The sequence below is a fragment of the Colias philodice genome, chromosome 18 (genome assembly GCF_061535455.1).
Source record: "Colias philodice isolate Cphi_HAF_F1 chromosome 18, ilColPhil1 Martin Lab GWU primary, whole genome shotgun sequence".
Taxonomy (NCBI): domain Eukaryota; kingdom Metazoa; phylum Arthropoda; class Insecta; order Lepidoptera; family Pieridae; genus Colias; species Colias philodice.
The window spans coordinates 3,952,851-3,972,653 of NC_143103.1; the positions used below are offsets into that span (position 1 = coordinate 3,952,851).

The window sequence follows — 19,803 nt, forward strand, 5'->3', positions numbered from 1 at the left end:
TTTCGATAATTATTTTTTTATTATATTCCTTGAAGTACGAGAAAACGTAAATTATGTAATTACGTTTCCTTACAATCAGGGTTGCCTGGAAGAGATTGCTCTTGAGCAATAAGGCCTCCTTTTCGTGATTGATGCAATCCTAGATAAGAGTTAAGTACATATACATTTTAAATGTCAGGTACACCGTTATACAACTTACAAGTGATATTTCATATGCCCCAATCTCACAGTATAAAAAAATGTTTATCGTTTGTACTGGATGGCGCACTCTTGTATGTGACAAGAAGACTATCCTTTGCATAGACGTTCCTGAAAATTGTATTCATATTAAATTCGTGCCCATAGTAACTTTGGGCTTGACGCAAAACCAATATAATATGAACACGCGTTTGAGTTTGAAATTCAAGCTCTATTAATTGATAGACAAGAAACATAAGAACTAACAATAGGGAAGCAGAAAAGCGCCGAAAGTCTTCAAAACTTCTACATTATTCGGTCTTGATGGGAAATTCCATTGTATTTACTTTCGATCTAATTAAGAAGTAACTTCCGAACTTGATATTCAGAAATAACGTTACTTTATCCTGATATATCAAACTATATACCGTGCGTTTTGGTCATACAAACTTCTAAGTTATTTTGCCACACTTGTATTTCTTTCATTTAATGGTTTAAGGGTGCTTTTGAACGAATATAATTATGTTTGCAAATGCTAGTTTGATGTTATTATAAAGAAAACATGGTGCGATAAAGGGTAAAGAGAATGTTCAGATTTGTTGATGTTGGTAAAAATATGGCATATATAATATGTAGTTCATGATATAATGGCACAACCGGTATATAAATTACATTTATATTTAGTCCACTATAATATAATTCCTTGACATTTGTATATAGTTTTAATGTATTCATATTTATTCCAAAAATTCTCCGTAACAGTACATTTTTGGTAGTTTATGATTGATGATTTATAAATGGCGATATGACAAATGACGATTCAATAGAGGATGTCAAATTGACTAATAGATTGCCCCGATTTCGTTTAGTTAAAATGTAATTTATGTGTCTATTTCTTCGTAGCGCTAATTTTGCAAGTCAAATAATTTATAGTCTTACGATCTATTTATTTTCTTTAACTCTGTAAGATTCTTCTTAGAGTTAGAGTGCACTCAAAGTAAGAGTAAAGTAGCCACCGCTAGAAAGTATTAAGATTTATTCAGCACACATTGATCTCTAAAGCTCAAGTGACATAAAATATTTATTCGCGTCAAAGTATCTCAAAGCAAAGGGAATCGAAATGCAGAAGTAAATACATTTCTTTAAAGAAATCTAATAACATTAATGTCATATTAGTCATAGTATAAAAATATCACAAAGAAGATACATTTTGCTACATGTAAGTTATATAAAAACTTACAAAGCTGATTGACAATTCGATTTAAGGACAAACCAATATCAAAAGAAATAAGTAATTGAGGTTCATTACTTACCAAAAATACTCTGTAAACCATGTTTCTATTTCTCTATTGTTTATAAGGATTATTGATTTGTTTATATAAATACTAGCTGCGTTTCGCAGTTTCACCTGCGTGGTCGCTGCTGTTAGTCTTAGCGTATATCCTTGCTCGATAGCGTATATCCTTGCTCGTTAGTATAAGCCTATAGCCTTGCTCGATAAATGGGCTATCTAACACTGAAAGAATTTTTTCAAATCGGACCAACAGTTCCTGAGATTTGCGCGTAAAACAAACAAACTCTTCAGCTTTATAATATTATTGGTATAGATTTAAATATGTTCTTTTGTTTGTTTTTTAGGTGATTTATAACAATCACTTCACCATATACGTATGTACGATACAATCTTGAATATTCTGAACCATTGTCGGATACCAGTACGCGTTTTCATTGTATTAAATTTCGTTATCTGATACTATATCCAAATCCATGCAATATCTTACAAGAAAGTCGTGACTATTGTCATGTTCACCTATTTCTTATCTATCTATAGGTACCTACTATCTATACTAATATTATAAAGAGGAAAGGTTTGTAATTATGTATGTATGTATGTATGGTTTTCAGCATAAACTACTGGACCGATTTCAAAAATTCTTTCACCATTAGAAAGCTGCATCTTCACTGAGCAACAAAGGCTATATTGCATTTTCAAAAAAATTAGAGATCCTTACCAAAATTGCAATAATGTGACCCAAAGTGTAAAAAAATTCCTTAATAAAAACTCTGTCATCGCGTGCGCTGTGGAATCTATCCCTTGAAGTACGAGGGTGGTTCTCGGGGCCGACCGCTAGTACTAATGCTGAAGAGTTTGTTTGTTTGTTTGTTTGAACGCGCTAATCTCAGGAACTACTGGTCCAATTTAAAAAATTATTTCGGTATTAAATAGCGTATTTATCGAAGAAGGCTATAGGCTATATAAAATCACGCTACAGGAGTGGAGCCACGCGGGTTAAACCGCGGGGCGCAGCTAGTTTAGATATATATTGCTTGAGTTGTAACATAAGAAGGTCAGATATACGTTCTATAAAACTTTTTAGTGAATAAAACATGTTCAACTGTAGCCAAAATTTAGTATATAAAAGGGCTTACAATTAAAGAGCATTACTAATGTTAATTAGCAAATCCATTCGAGCTTTTTATTTTTAGATTCAACCTTTTCAATATTAAAGTATTAACGTAATGTATTTGAATAATGAATATGTGAGCCTGAAATGAATTAATTCTTTAGATACCAACTTTTTTTATTCTTGTGTCTCTATTTTTGTAGATATAACTGAAATTTTAAATCGACTCTTGGAATTACGAAGTATTTAAGACTAGCTGTGCCCTGCGGTTTTACTCGCAGTGCTCCACTCCTGTTGGTCTTAGCGTGATAATATATAGCCTATAGCCTTCCTCGATAAATGGACACCGAAAGAATTTTTCAAATTGGACCAGTAGTTCCTGTGATAAGCGCGTTTAAACAAACAAACTCTTCAGCTTTATAATAATAGTATAGATAATTCAGAGCTATGTGATAATTTTTAAACTATTATTATTATTTTATTGTTTACATATTCTATCCATCAGTAATTAATGGATATTTGGTATATTCGTTAAGGCCAATGAATGAATATATCCTTTTATGATATTATGTTCATAATCAAATTAATAATCTCGATCTCATTTAATCTAATTTACTGGTTCATCAATAAAACTTAAAATATATGAGAATCTTTTCAAAACAAAATCATCCTAATGATTCTGGTTTTCCCAAACCACATTCCATATATGCAGATATCCGCAGACAAGTTTTTATCTTCAATGTTTTGATATATAGAATCTCATAAGGTATTATTATAAGTGCGTGAGTGAATCAATTCTTATTTAATAATTGTTTAATAAAAAACTTATCCACCTTCGAAAAGCCAGAACAAAATTTTAATGCGAATAACCGAAAGCTTTCAAATTAAAAAAAATATTATCGAAATCGGTTCGCCCAGTCACAAGTTATGGGGTGACAAACCAAAATATATACAGTCGTACAAACCTCTTTCTTTTTGAAGACGGTTTAAAATAGTGTTTAATTGAATATTTTATTGTGAACCAAATGTTATTTAAACTAGAACAATTTAAATGGTAGAAATGTGGATTACATCTGCCCTACACTGCAATGGGACAGGGGCTTAACAGAAACTGTCAGGTCAGTCTCTTTTACCAAAATACAAAAACATATCCTATTTTATTGGATTTACTGACTTACTGTTTCGTAGAAATGAATTATACATCCATGTTGTATTGTTTTAATTCAGGAATAGAATTCAATAGGACTATCAACTTGATTGCAAAACTTTGGCTTTTGATTATTTTAAGATAACGCCATAAATAGATATCAGATCTTAAATATGTAGATAGGCTATCGTTTTCTAATTATTATATACTCAATGGTTTTAAATAACTAAATTAATTATTTTATGATTTATCTATATATCTATTCTTGTTCTATCTATTTTATAAACTTTTGGTTAAATGTATCCTTTTACATATATAACAAATAGAAAATTTACTTAATTTATTAAGTTTTCGTCATCACAGCTGTTTACTACCTGTGTATAATTTTCTTATAGTTCTATATTTTAATTGAAAATATTTCTTCCAGATATACCTCAAATAATATAAAGCACAGAGCTCATATACATGTGCCTCTACGTTCTCTACAGACAACTGATCACTGGCTTGCCTCTATTAAAACTATATTTTAATTGAAAAGCTTTATTCCAAATAGACCTCAAATAATGTAAAGCAATGAACTCATAATATACATATGTCTCTACATACTCTACAGACAACCTTAGGTACGCTTGCTGCCAGCAATAACTTTACGTCTCAATTAACATTTTATATTTTGTTCCAGGTAGTCCCCAAATAATGTAAAGCAGAGAGCTCATCAACAAATGGGTTCTACACTACGCCTATGACAGCGCATCGTGGAGGCATGGATGGACCGTAGGATGCGCGTCTCTGCGGCGCTCATATACTTCATGACTATTTTCATACCCATAGCTTCATTCGTGCCTGGGACCGATGGTTAGTGTAGACTAATCCTACTAATATTATAAACTAGCGGTCCGCCCCGGCTTCGCCCGTGGTACATGTTTACGTTTTCTCTACATAAGAACCATCCTCGTACTTCAAGGAATATAATAAAAAAATAATTATCGAAATCGGTTCAGCCGTTCTCGAGTTATGCGCTTACCAACACATTTTGCGATTCATTTTTATATTATAGACTAGCTTTCGGCCCGCGGCTTCGCCCGCGTTTTCAAAGAAAAACCCGTTCCCGTAGGATTTCCGGGATAAAACCTATCCTATGTCCTTTCTCGGGTATCAAAATATCTCTATACCAAATTTCATGCAAATTGGTTCAGTAGTTAAGGCGTGATTGAGTAACAGACAGACAGACAGAGTTACTTTCGCATTTATAATATTAGTATGGATATAGCCTTCCTCGATAAATGGGCTATCTAACACCGAAAGAATTTTTCAAATTGGACCAGTAGTTCCCGAGATTAGCGCGTTCAAACAAAAAAACAAACTGATACACAAAAAGCTTTAAGAAGCTGAATCAACACAACGACGACAACAACAAAAGAGGGCGTTAATTTTTGATAGACATAAATTTGAACCTCAATGTAATAATAGTTAGGTTTATGTGTGACGATTTAATAGTTAGGTTTGTGTTTAGGTTAGGTTAGGTTAGGTTAGGTTAGGTTAAGTAAGGTTAGGTTAGGTTAGGTTAGGTTAGGTTAGCTTTTTAAAACTAAATTATTTCTGGCCACGAAATTTATAATCGTAATATTAGCCGTTTCGTCTCTCTTTTCTCGGAAAATTCAAAATTTTTCAAAATCGAAAAAATTCGGCTGTTCAACAACAAAAACAGGTACCTCAATGTACTAATAGTTTGGTTTCTGTGTGACGATTTATTAGTTAGGTTTGTGTTAAGGTAAGGTTAGTAAATTTTTAAAACTATATATATAAATATATTAGCTGTTTCGTTTCTCTTTTCTCAGAAAATTCGAAAAAAAATTCGGCGATTCAACAACAAAAATAGGTACGTCAATGTACTAATAGTTAGGTTTCTGTGTGTGTGTGTGTGTGTGTGTGTGTGTGTGTGCGTGTGTTAATGTTAGGTTAGGTATAAAACATGGGTAATATATTATCGAAAAATAGTAAATTTTCCGGACTTAGAAAAAATTTCCTAACCTAACCTAACCTAACCTAACCTAACCTAACCTATCCTTTTCCACCTTATAGAAATATTTCCTGACGTATAGAAATTTTCCTGGCTTATATAAATTTTCCTGAGGTATAGAAATTTTCCTGGCGTATGGAAATTTTCCGGACTTAGAAACATTTTCCTGAGGTATAGAAATTTTCCTGGCGTATGGAAATTTTCCGGACTTAGAAACATTTTCCTAACCTAACCTAACCTATCCTTTTCCACCTTATAGAAATTTTTCCTGACGTATAGAAATTTTCCTAGCTTATATAAATTTTCCGGACGTATAGAAATTTTCCTGGCGTATGGAAATTTTCCGGACTAAGAAAAATTTTCCTAACCTAACCTAACCTAACCTATCCTTTTCCACCTTATAGAAATATTTCCTGATGTATAGAAATTTTCCTGGCTTATATAAATTTTCCTGACGTATACAAATTTTCCTGGCGTATGGAAATTTTCCGGACTTAGAAAAATTTTCCTAATCTAACCTAACCTAACCTAACCTAACCTATCCTTTTCCACCTTATAGAAATTTTTCCTGACGTATAGAAATTTTCCTGGCTTATATAAATTTTCCGGACGTATAGGAATTTTCCTGGCGTATGGAAATTTTCCGGACTTACAAAAATTTTCCTAACCGAACCTAACCTAACCTAACCTAACCTAAACTAACCTAACCTATCCTTTTCCACCTTATAGAAATTTTTCCTGACGTATAGAAATTTTCCTGGCTTATATAAATTTTCCGGACGTATAGAAATTTTCCTGGCGTATGGAAATTTTCCGGACTTAGAAAAATTTTCCTAACCTAACCTTTCCTTTTCCACATTATAGAAATTTTTCCTGACGTATAGAAATTTTCCTGGCTTATATAAATTTTCCTGACGTATAGAAATTTTCCTGGCGTATGGAAATTTTCCGGACTTAGAAAAATTTTCCTAACCTAACCTATCCTTTTCCACCTTATAGAAATTTTTCCTGACGTATAGAAATTTTCCTGCCTTATATAAATTTTCCGGACGTATAGAAATTTTCCTGGCGTATGGAAATTTTCCAGACTTAGAAAAATTTTCCTAACCTAACCTAACCTTACCTAGCTTTTTCCACCTTATAGAAATTTTTCCTGACGTATAGAAATTTTCCTGGCTTATATAAATTTTCCTGACGTATAGAAATTTTCCTGGCGTATGGAAATTTTCCGGACTTAGAATAATTTTCCTAACCTAACCTAACCTAACCTAACCTTACCTATCCTTTTCCACCTTATAGAAATTTTATTTATTTATTTATTTATTTAATCATTTATTGTACCACACCATTTAATATTATAATGTACAGTATAATATATATCTGTTTGGATGCGAAGTACAAAAGGTGACCTTATCGCTTAAAAGCGATTTCTTCCTGACGTATAGAAATTTTCCAGGCGTATGGAAATTTTCCGGACTTAGAAAAATTTTCCTAACCTAACCTATCCTTTTCCACCCTATAGAAAATTTTCCTGACGTATAGAAATTTTCCTGGCTTATATAAATTTTCCTGACGTATAGAAATTTTCCTGGCTTATATAAATTTTCCTGACGTATAGAAATATTCCTGGCGTATGGAAATTTTCCGGACTTAGAAAAATTTTCCTAACCTAACCTAACCTAACCTAACCTATCCTTTTCCACCTTATAGAAAATTTTCCTGACGTATAGAAATTTTCCTGGCTTATATAAATTTTCCTGACGTATAGAAATTTTCCTGGCGTATGGAAATTTTCCGGACTTAGAAAATTTTTCCTAACCTAACCTAACCTAACCTAACCTATTACCTAACCTAACCTAACCTAACCTAACCTAACCTAACCTAACCTAACCTAACCTAACCTAACCTAACCTAACCTAACCTAACCTAACCTAACCTAACCTAACCTAACCTAACCTAACCTAACCTAACCTATCCTTTTCCACCTTATAGAAATTTTTCCTGACGTATAGAAATTTTCCTGGCTTATAGAAATTTTCCTGACGTATAGAAATTTTCCTGACGTATAGAAATTTTCCTGGCGTATGGAAATTTTCCGGACTTAGAAAAATTTTCCTGACTTATACGAATTTTCCTCATCTGTATAAATTTTCCCGACGTATAGAATTTTTCCTGGCGTATGGAAATTTTCCGGACTTAAAAAAATTTTCCTGACTTATACGAATTTTCCTCAGATAAAATTCATTTATTTATTCCTACTTTTACCCCTATATCAAATAAATGGATGAACCGATTTTGATAAAACGTTCACTTTCATCTTAATCTTAATCTTAATACTATTATAAAGGCGAAAGTTTGTAAGGATTTATGGATGTATGGATGTATGGATGTTTGTTACTCTTTCACGTAAAAACTACTGAACCGATTACAATGAAATTTAGCACACATATAGAGGGTAACTTGGATTAACACACAGGATAGGTTTTATCCCGGAAATCCCACGGGAACGGGAACTATGCGGGTTTTCCTTTGAAAACGCGGGCGAAGCCGCGGGCGGAAATCTAGTTTAATATATATGACTTAGATTCAACAACTTTAATTTTTTTCATTCCCACTTTTACCCCTATAGGTAGGTATAATAAATGGATGAACCGATTTTGATACACTTTATCTAAGAACCAGCGTCGGAAAATATGCTGCCTTACAAAAAACCGCATCTAATTCGGATTACCTGTTAGCGAGCTACGGTGGAACAAACAGATACACACACACAGATACGCATAGCGGTCAAACACTTATCACTCATCTTTTTGCGTCGGGGCTTAAAAATATATGTAGTACGACATAATTTAAAGGACATTTTATGTTTAAAATTTACCTAAAAAATAAGCATAATTTTAATTTGCCCCTCCCCCTCTACTACCTCAGCTTACCCCCTCACTCCCACCCCCACCACCAGAAATAACTGTAGCGTATAACAGATAACTTACGTTTTATCGTACACTGTATAATAGTGTACCATAGAATGCCTTAGCAAATGTTCGCCGTGAATACTTAAATGGTCATAACTTTTTTAGGGTTCCGTAGCCAAAATGGCAAAAACGGAACCCTTATAGTTTCGTCATGTCCGTCTGTCCGTCTGTCCGTCTGTCCGTCTGTCACAGCCGATTTACTCGGAAACTATAAGTACTACAGTGATGAAATTTGATGGGAATATGTGTTGTATGAACCGCTACAAAAATATGACACTAAATAGTAAAAAAAAGAATTGGGGGTGGGGCCCCCCATACATGTAACTGAGGGATGAAATTTTTTTTTTCGATGTACATACCCGTGTGGGGTATCAATGGAAAGGTCTTTTAAAATGATATAAAGTTTTCTAAAAAACATTTTTCTTAAAGTGAACGGTTTTTGAGATATCAGCTCTCAAAGTCGTAAAAAGTATGTCCCCCCCCCCTCTATTTTTATAACTACGGGGTATAAAATTCTAAAAAAAATAGAGGTGATGCATGCTAATTAACTCTTTCAACGATTTTTGGTTTGATCAAAGTATCTCTTATAGTTTTTGAGATAGGTTGATTTAACTGTAATTTATTATATTTGCTGCTACGGAACCCTTTGTGCGCGAGCCCGACTCGCACTTGGCCGGTTTTATTATTTTTTATAAACTGATTGACATGAAATAAACACTAAATGTTAAATGAAGATTACCAAAATTATTTTATTTTTGTTTAAAATTAGTGAAAACCGCATTTAAATCGGATAAGCCGTTTCTGAGATTAGCGTGTTCAAACATACAGACAAACAGACAAACGGACAAACAGACAAACAGACAAAAAAAATTTTAACGACAGTTTTGGGTTTGGGATCGATTTAGTAATAACCCCTGCTAAATTTTTTTTACATATTTTCATTGTACAGACACCACTTTTCTAGAATTTTATTATATGTATTGATTAAATATTATAGATTAAAGTTTGTGACGATGGATGTATGTTTGTTACTCTGTCACGGTTTTTGATAATACATGTACGCAGCTTGTGTATCAGAATAAGACATGTGCTATAAAAATGCTTCATTTTTTCTGCTGAACCTTTTTGTATAGAGATTTGAAGATAGGAAAGTATTATGTTCTTATATGTATATTTGTAATGTTTAAATAAATTTACTCTCCAAAATCTCTCACCTGCAATAGGCTCCATTTTTCAAAGATTTTATCGGATATATCGTCTTATTATACAAAAGTATATATCTATATATATAAAAATGAATCGCAAAATGTGTTGGTAAGCGCATAACTCGAGAACGGCTGAACCGATTTCGTTAATTCTTTTTTTATTATATTCCTTGAAGTACGAGGATGGTTCTTACGTAGAGAAAACGTAAATAATAAATATGTACCACGGGCGAAGCCGGGGCGGACCGCTAGTCTATAATATAAAAATGAATCGCAAAATGTGTTGGTAAGCGCATAACTCGAGAACGGCTGAACCGATTTCGATAATTCTTTTTTTATTATATTCCTTGAAGTACGAAGATGGTTCTTATGTAGAGAAAACGTAAACATGTACCACGGGCGAAGCCGGGGCGGACCGCTAGTATGTAATAAAACATTTAGTATCGTAACAAATATAATAGCATTGTAACTTTTTCACAAGAAAAGGTCATGGTGTTCCCTAATAAATAAGGAATAAAAGCCTAAGCTCCGGCTTTCATCCTATTATTTAAGTAACAATCGTTTTCGTACATAAAGGCTCAACCAGAAACTTAATGAAGGCCAAACAAACTATTGTTCGACGACTGCCATCTTTAACATTATATATTTTACTAGCTGTGGCCCGCGGTTTTGCCCGTAGTGCTCCGCTCCTGCTGGTCTTAGCCTGATGATATATTATGATATAGCCTTCCTATCTAACACCCAAAGAATTTTTCGACGAGAAAATTTTCAAATTTGTGTGCCAAATTTCATCAAAATTGGTCCAGTAGTTTATGCGTGAAAACCATACAATACATACCAACATTTCCTCTTTATAATATTAGTATAGATAATGTATTTAGTATAGATTTTAACACAATTAGCAATCCTATTTTAACCAATAGATATTTAAAATGAGTAGTTATTTCCAAATACTACACGTAAATATTCAAATGGCGGATTGAATTGAATTTCTAAAATTGGAAACGTATTGAATATGCGATTATAAATTATTATATATAGCGTTTCAAATATGTTTCAATTTGTGTATCTAAATGTCGACTGCAAATATTTAAATGTAAATATCGTGATATTATACATGAAAATTAAACCAAATTCCTCATATTATAAATAAGTAGCGTAAATATGAGCTTTCTCTTCAAAGGCGAGGGATCATTTTATTTTTAAAAAGGGTTTAACACGCACAACTAAAACAAACACATGTTTATTTGAATTTGAAACGACAAATGTATTTTTTCTGTCCCAAGGCCAGCAAAAAAAATTTTTTTGATGTTCACAATAAAACTTACCTTAGAAAATATTGTTTTCTTTCAGGCCCGGTTTCAAGGCAGGACTCCTTGGAGGGTGGCAGTACTACGTTATACTGCGACTCAACACCCGACACTATAAATGATGAATTGATGCTTCTAGTCTGGTACAAAGACAATGTACCTATTTATAGGTAAGAAACATAATATTATGTCATGTGAAAAAGAGCTTTTCTTACAATTTTTAACTACATATAATAAGGGCTCTGAAAGGAAAACAAGCTCTCTTGCAACTTTAATTCAGCCGTTTGTTGATTATGCTAAGGTTAGGTACTTTTAATAACATTTTTAACTCAATATGTAGTTGAAGTACGAAAATATTTGTAGTTAGGTTAGGTAGTAAGCGTTGCTTCTAACAACTTCTAACTCTGAATAAGTACTGTATACATATTATATTTTCTTTCAAATGTCCAATTTCAAGAATAATATAATTAGTGAAGCAAAAATTCTTTACTTACCTATACAATGCATAAGAATTGGTAAAATACACAAATACAAAACCTTACAATATAAAAAAGAACTTAACTATATACAATAGGAAAGTATCAAACGCCAAAGAGACTGATCAATAGAAAAGTGTTTTATACTTATTTTTAGTTCGATCCCGTACATTTTCTCATTTTCCTAAACGGATAGTTTCCGAACCGAGGCGAAATTTGTACTTTTAATTAACTGAAATAACTTTTGATACTTTTAGATTTAGTTTCCAGAACAAAAAAGAACATTTGAAACGATTTTAATGTTTCTGTCTCGTTAATTTCGTCTAAATGCTATTTTCGGTAAAGGGAAATTTAATTTCTGTACGATAGACTCGTTATCGTTTATTTAACTTGCTTTCAAGGTTTATATTAGAAAAAATTATGAATTTTAACACTTTCATTAACTTCAAAACTATGCGAACCTTTTTTTTTTTTTTTTTTTTAAGTGGGGAAATCTTACCTAAGATACCCACGGCTCCCGGGGAAGGAGCCGTGGGTTATGTCGGATTCCTACCGACTAAAACCCCACTGTGTACCAACGCGCTGCTTTAGACGGGATGCGGGGACACTATCGCAATCTTCCGCATGTCCCGCCCAGCAGTTGCCCGTTTCCAGGCCCTCCGCGAATTGCCTCTTTCCAGGCCCTCCACCAAATTACCCACCACGAGGCGGCGCAAGCTGGAACACGAGCTCACGCCACCCACTCGCCGACGATGGATTGTTCCCCGTTCCATCATCGGCGTTCCCCAAACCCCCGACCCCAGCACCGACCGGCCGGAGGGCGCGCGCCGAAAGGCCCTACGAAACGTGTTTCACGCGTCGAAGGACCCTCCGGCGCACTTTTATAGAGGTTTCCCTCGCAGCCCCCACCTCACACCAGAGATGGCGGCCCTCGGTCCGGCCCCACGGACCGGATTACGAGTTGGCAGACGGCTGTCGCAGGACAGCCGCCGCCCCACACTCACCTACAGGAGTCACCGCATGTCACCAAAGTGACGTGTCGGGATCCCGCCCCCTGCTTTGTTGGTAGTCAACACAACACGCGCGGCCTCTGGCCGCCATCCGCCGCCGCAAAAGCGCAGCCCCCTGCCAGTCAGTCGGAACGAGTCCCAAACGAGCCCCGATCGACCTTCCAACCTCATTTTTTCCCAGCCAAATCGCCAGGCCGCGACCGCTGGCCGCCATCCATCGCCGAACCGCAACGGCACCTGAGCCAAACCTGGCCCCCCGGAGGACCCTAGCTAGCTAGCCGGCCATCCAGCCAGCCAGCCAGCCAGCCGGACAACCAGCCGGTGACAGCAAGCCAGCCAGCCGCCGCCCAAGGCAGCCGGCCAGCCAACCGGTGGAGCAGCCGGTTTCAGCCAGCCTGCGAGGCAGCCGGTGTGACCAGCCGGTTCCAGCCAGCCCGGCCAGCCGGCCTTCAAGCCAGCCAGCCAGCTATATGGATCCCTGGCCGTCGAGCCAATCGAGTCGTCAGACGACAGACCGGCCGTTCAGCCCCTCCGCGTCCGTAGCTTCACCCAGAGTACACAGTGTACTCCGAGCTACTGAGCCCCCCCGGCCACGACAAGGCTTGGAACTGATGGGGGGGAAAACTATGCGAACCTCGCTTATATCTGGCTTCAATTTTAGTTTTCTTTTTAAATACTCGCAGTATAGAATTTTGTGGGCCAATTTCTTATAAAACAACCCCATTTCGGGTTGGAATATTAGCAATAACACTTGTATGGCTTCGTCTTCACAAAAGAAAGTTGTTATGGGTAACAAAATATGTATATTGTGATATTTCATTTATCTATTTTAATATCCATATAAAAAACTTTGACATAAACTCAATAGGTAGGTATCGGTAAATAAATGATTTACCACACTATAGACAGGGCTTTACTGATCGTCATTTTTTCTAGAAATAGGTGATCAGATTTCTGTGTAACCAATTCCTATTGATTTTAAGTATTAATTATTATTGTTAACTGATTCACTTCACCTGAAAATTTCTCACAAGTAAACGCACGAAAAATCTATAAATGAAGTTAACCACTTTTAAGAAGAAAATATTAAAACAATGAATGTTATACAGTTCATTGCTTAACGCAAACATTTACAAAACAGCTTTAAACGACTGGATCTACACAGTCCGAACATGTGTCTGAATTCAGGTTCTTAATTAAATCATATTTCTTCAGTTTCGACGCGCGTACCGGTACTGAATGGTCCAGTACTTCATTTAATACCAGCAGTCGATTAAAAGCAGATGTCGGCCAGCAGCCAACTAAATTAATGATATCAGACTTGAGAGGAGATGACCAGGCTCTCTACCATTGCCGCGTGGACTTCCTTCAAGCTCCTACCAGAAATATAGGTGTTAATTTAACTGTTATAGGTAAGTTTGAACTAGTTGGTAAGTTACTTATATGAGTTATAGGTTTTATTTATTTATTTATTAAAAAAAACCAACAGGTTCGTAGAGTAGAGGAAGATACTATTATTTATGTAACTGAGATAAGTACTTCTTTGTAATTTTTTTTTTAATTTGTCTCCTTTTAGAATATCTTGGTTTTATAGATGATTCGCTAATATTGATGCAACTTCTTGTTTATTCAATGACTATTAAATATTTCAATGTAATAATGCGATTGGTTATCATAATATTGCTGTAATATTGAATAAACTTGACCTATAAAAAAAACGGTTTGCAACAAGGTTACTCTTTGCATTTGAATTTGTTTAGACTAGAGTTTTAGTGCGCAAATAGAATAATAAATATATGCCTTTTAAAAGAATTCGCACATAAATGCCAACGTTACAAAATTCAGTGGGCCGAGAACTGTGCCTTGAGGAACAACTGGCCAATTATGTTTTGGGAAATGGGTCAAGAACAATTCGCTCGTGCGCAATATAAAGTTGTGAAAAAGTTGAAGAGTTCGAACTTTATTATTATTAAAATTTAATGAAGATTTAAAAAATTGAAATCTAACATACTGAAATTCGAGTAGGCATCGTTGGTTACTCGAATCGTTATAAAAGATAAAGATTGCTAGGAAATTGATGAATACATAAAAAATGGATTGTCTTTTGTCTTTTTTTATTACCATGTAATAACTATTTACTTATTAAGTAATATGTGCAATTAAGAAGATACTTATTATTACTTGTCTGGTTCTATCAATCATTTTATTTTTTTTACAAAATATCGATCAGATAAACTTTCGCAGAGAAAACAAAACTTTTTAGCTGGCGGCTAAAACCCCTACGAATTGAAAATCTGTCCCGTTTTTGGTGTCGATTAAAAAAGGATTGTTTTGGCACAGTAAACGGGGTCAGTCGTTGCGTCAATCTGCACACAGACGAAGTCGCTGAGCAAAGCTAGTTACACACGTTGCATGAATAATAAAAACTAACTTTTGCCTGTATAGTTGGCTGGTGTACGTTTCGCTGGTATTAATAATATTATTCATGTTTATTGGTGTGAAAACTAAAATTAATTTTAACGGTTTATGAAGGCTCTTTTTATTAAACTTAAGGTTAACAAATGCATGCGATCTAGACTCAAAATAAATTAGATGGAAAATAATTTAGAAATATTCCTTGCATAAAAAAATTGTGTATTGCGATATCAATAGGTACTCAATACTCATACTGCTACATTTTTCATAGAATTATGATTACAAAAATAATATGATCTAGTCTATGACAGAAAAGTAAAAATAGTAACATTTTTACTGGATTTTCACATAATTTTTAGCTCTTTAGACATTCAATGCTAGGTTACAATTATTATTTGTAAACAGGATTTAGGTAGTAGGTAGGTAGGTACGCCAAATAAAAACTTGTTAGGTAAACGATTCTGGACTTTGTCGTTATTGCAAAACTATAATAATATGAAATTAACATTTATACAAATAATTAATTATTATTTAAATCCTTTCGACACGATTATACATTCAAAGTCATAATAAGTTGTATCTTTTTATATTAAAATATTTTTTCCAAGATCAGCCTTTTGCAGAAAAATAAATTATCTCGAATACTACGCAATTTTAATATAAATTACTATAATACTTAAATATATTCGTCCTTCCGTCCATCTAATAAATTAAAGTTTACATCGTTTTTATTATTTTTGTAATCATAATACTGAATTATTTAATAATTATTCAAAACACCAGAATCATAAATAAAAGAATTCCTAAATTTTTTAAATAAACTATTTATTTTCAATTTTCAAATAGAAATCAGATAAAATAAGGGATTAGAAACGAAACAATAATTCAAATATTATAATTTGAATTATTGTTATATTAAATACTGGCTTTCCAAAAACTCGCATAGTTCCCGTTCCCTTGGGATTTCCGGGATAAAACCTTTCCTATGTGTTAATCCAAGTTATAGTTATCTATATATGTGTAGTAAATTTCATTGTAATCGGTTCAGTGTGTGAAAGAGTAACAAACATATACATACACATATACCCATCCTCAAAAACTTTCGCTTTAATACTTAATATAAGTAGGAAGGATTATAGTATCTATAGTCGGTTTCAATACTTGCTGATAATGTCCCTGATACTATAATATTTCACTAAGGTGATGAATTAATTTTTCTAACATTTACGGCCCTTTTTAAACCTTCGTAATTTTTATATTATTAAAGTTGTCGTGATGAAAATTCTTGACAAGAAAGTTCAATAGTAACACAATACGTCTACCGTTTTAGAAACATGATTCCATGATATTTTCTCGATAGAAAAAAACTACAAAGTTCTCATTGTTATTTTTTTTTAATCTCTGGCATCTTCAAAATAACAAACGTAAAGTTACGACTTTTTGGATATTAACTATAAAATATACAACCTATACGTCTACCGTGTTAGAATTTTGAAATATGCGATGGTTTTGAAATAAACAAGAAATACTTGAAATTAGCGCCTGACCAGCCAATATAGCGAGAGCCGCCCTGTACCTTCCTACCCCGATCGCTGCACGAGTCATTCCCGCTACGGCCGTCACACGGGGAACTTGTGTCGCTTGCGCAATCGTAAAAAAGGGTGACAACACGATAAGACAAAATGAGACAAATGGGGACAATAAAGAAAATAAGAAGAAGAAACATAAAGGTTGGAGGAAAAAGAATGCTTACAATTGGAACAAATTAATGAAGTAAGTTGGTTTTATTTTAAATTTGATGATAATTGTATTATAGACGATGTTTGATATGTACCCCTGTTTTAAGTACTTAACGAATGTGTAAGATTTTTTCATTTATAGCATAAATAATCTTTTCAGAAATCCGGAATCCAGAAGGAAAATAAACCCACTGATTGTTCACAATGTGAACCCACTCCTTCGTAAGTACCTTTATTCAGTCAAAAATGTATGTTATCAACGCTCTACTGGTTTTATCGCATGATTCCATTTTTAGCAAAAAGCAACAAAGTGCGAAGAAATAAAAAATCATGGTGAACTTAGTGGAAGTATGGTGGACGTAATATGGAATTATGGAACAGGAGCTCGTTGGAGTAGTATTATATTTAAAAAAAATACGAAAAAACAAGAATTTCTTAGTAGGCGGTAGATAAGTATGTTGTATAAAGAATTTGATGTTGATATTTATTTCATTTATACTTACTACACCTGTGCGGAAAATTGCTTAGTACTAAAACAGGTTTATATTCATATTTACATAGTAATGTGAGTTTTCATTTCGAAAAATTTTGTGTAAGTATATTAAATTGAGTTCCTGGGTGATCTGGAAACACAATTGGGCCCGGAGGATGGCGCTGCAGTCACTCCTCCTAATCACATGAACCGATTTGGATGAATATTTGTGTGCACATTTCATTGTTGTGGGATGATTGGTTGATTCGTTTTCACATTAGCTAATATTATGTATTTTTGTTGTTAGAAAGTAAACTTAATTTAATGTTTATAATACATTATTATTGGTATAAATAAGCCAGTGTTCGTCTCACATTGCTGTACCTGCCTACCTATCCTACCAGGACCTAACTTTGTTCTGTCTATTTTATTTTGATTATTTGTAATGAATAATTACAATTATAATAGAGTGCAAAAAATAAATACATGCGTCAATATATTTTGTGTTTTTTTTAAACAATTTTTTTATTTAAAAAAATATCATTCCGGCCGCGGCTTTGCCCGCGTGGAATTAGGTTATATCGTTAATCCTGTTTTATCCCACAGAAGTGTTCAGTTCGGATAAAAAGTATCCTATGTGTAAATCCAGGCAATTAGCTATATTTTATCAAAATTGGTAATGTAGTCTTGACGTGATTAAGTAACAACTAACAAAAAAATATACAAATTAACATCCAAAGTTTCGCATCAGTTTTACTGTATTAGTGATATCTTCCACTCTTGACTTTGACTGAGAAGAATTAGGGTTTATAACTTCTTTCAGAAATAGTACCTTTCATTTCTGGGCATGATGTGATATCTACGTCAGCATCAAATTCAAATTCAATCTAAATCAATTCAGTAGTCCGCGTAATTAGGTACCATTTCATTTTTTCAGAGTAACAATATTTTTTGTTATTTTAAAGATTATTTATAACCTGTATTATTTTGTAATAAAGTAAACATTACGAAATAATAATAATTAATAATTATTAATAATGTCTAAGTAGTTGTTAAAAAGAAGATAATTTTGTGTTTAAAAGCAAGAAAATAAAACCAATAAATCAACAATTAAATATATGTATAACAATATTATAACTGTATGACGACTCCATGCATGTTTGTCCCGAGTCGGCCAGCGGCAGCGCGGCGAGTATGCAAGAATGACTTCGCGCACACCCGCGTTCGCGATAGCGAGCTATTAGACTCCGCCCGCCAAGCAGTGGATTTTTTTTTGTGTATCGTCTTAAAACGTGTATTTCTTAAGAAAAAATATTCAGCGGTTTTAAAACCGACTATTAAAGCCTATAAGTGAGATTTCTATAAAAAGCTTGCATAGCACTTAAATAATAAATGAAAACCCATTTTCCGCGATACCTATCTTTTCTTAGAAATACTGTTTACTGCGACTTGAGATAACTCGTTTTCGAAGAATATGTTCCTATTATAGATAATGCATGTTGATATTAATTTTATATGTATTAGAAAATATTAAGAACCTATACTATTATATTAAAGAGAGATAGACTTGAGATTGACCACCAGGACAATACCAAGCGGCAATGCAGCACACCAAGTAGTCTTCAAGATGAATTAATTGAATGTGGACAGTTAAGTGGCTCTATAAACTTTAAAAAAATCAATTTCTCTTCGCATAAGAAGTTAAAAAAATATCTTAGAATAAGTAAGTTCATCAAGCGTACGCAATCTATTGTTAGAAAGAGTTCTTTAAAAAAGATAGTTCAACTAAAGAAAGACAACATAAACCTTGTTCAGGAGTTAGATAAATATGATAGGGATCTAGAATACTATAAAATGTTATATGATGTAGAAACAACTGAACTTAAGGAGAAGATAGACTCCTTAAGTCAAATGTTAACTGATGTGAACCAGAAATACTCTTCTGCCCAAATGCAAATTAACGAGCATATACAAGAGGCAGATTATCTTATTAAGTTGAGCAATGAGAATATGGAGCGTTTTGAGTCGCTGACTAATAAATATGTATGTCAGTGTTCAAACAGTGACAATGAGCAACCGTCGCCCCATAAGCCTGACTACACAGACATACATATTGTTAAACCCACTACCACAATTCCAACCAGTAATACTAAATACCTTTCAAAGCAGGAAATAATTGTGTTGTCAGATAATATTGGTCAGGGATTTGGCGCTATGCTCAACAACTTAGGGCTTAAAGTTACTAATGTTTGTACGCCTAACAGTTCATTTAAATATATAATCAAATCATTGGATCATTTCAGCTTTAATAAGAATAATATTGTAATTATATTATATGGGGACAGTTTAAATATAAATAATAAGGATATTGATGTAGGATTTAAAAAAATGTTAGATATTAGTAGTAAGACTAAATGTAAATTTATGTTGTGTACCTTGCCATACCTACCTGGTT

General features: G+C 33.8%; 1 protein-coding gene and 1 long non-coding RNA gene across 4 annotated transcripts in view; both read left to right on the forward strand.

The window, feature by feature from the left end:
* LOC149480339 (nephrin-like) overlaps window positions 1-19,803 on the forward strand; it is a 104,391-nt gene that overhangs the window by 69,466 nt on the left and 15,122 nt on the right. For 2 of the 3 annotated variants that reach the window (XM_089706473.1, XM_089706470.1), the window contains exons 2-4: window positions 4,412-4,584; window positions 11,280-11,406; window positions 13,938-14,134. In XM_089706473.1, the coding sequence (XP_089562599.1) occupies window positions 4,497-4,584; window positions 11,280-11,406; window positions 13,938-14,134 (412 nt within the window). In that variant the 5' untranslated portion in view covers window positions 4,412-4,496. The remainder of the gene's footprint in view (window positions 1-4,411; window positions 4,585-11,279; window positions 11,407-13,937; window positions 14,135-19,803) is intronic. The other variant, XM_089706472.1, reaches the window with a different exon arrangement.
* LOC149480341 (uncharacterized) lies at window positions 16,490-17,849 on the forward strand. Its single transcript, XR_016317021.1, has 3 exons — window positions 16,490-16,910; window positions 17,037-17,098; window positions 17,173-17,849. It is a non-coding gene; the product is annotated as an uncharacterized LOC149480341 (long non-coding RNA).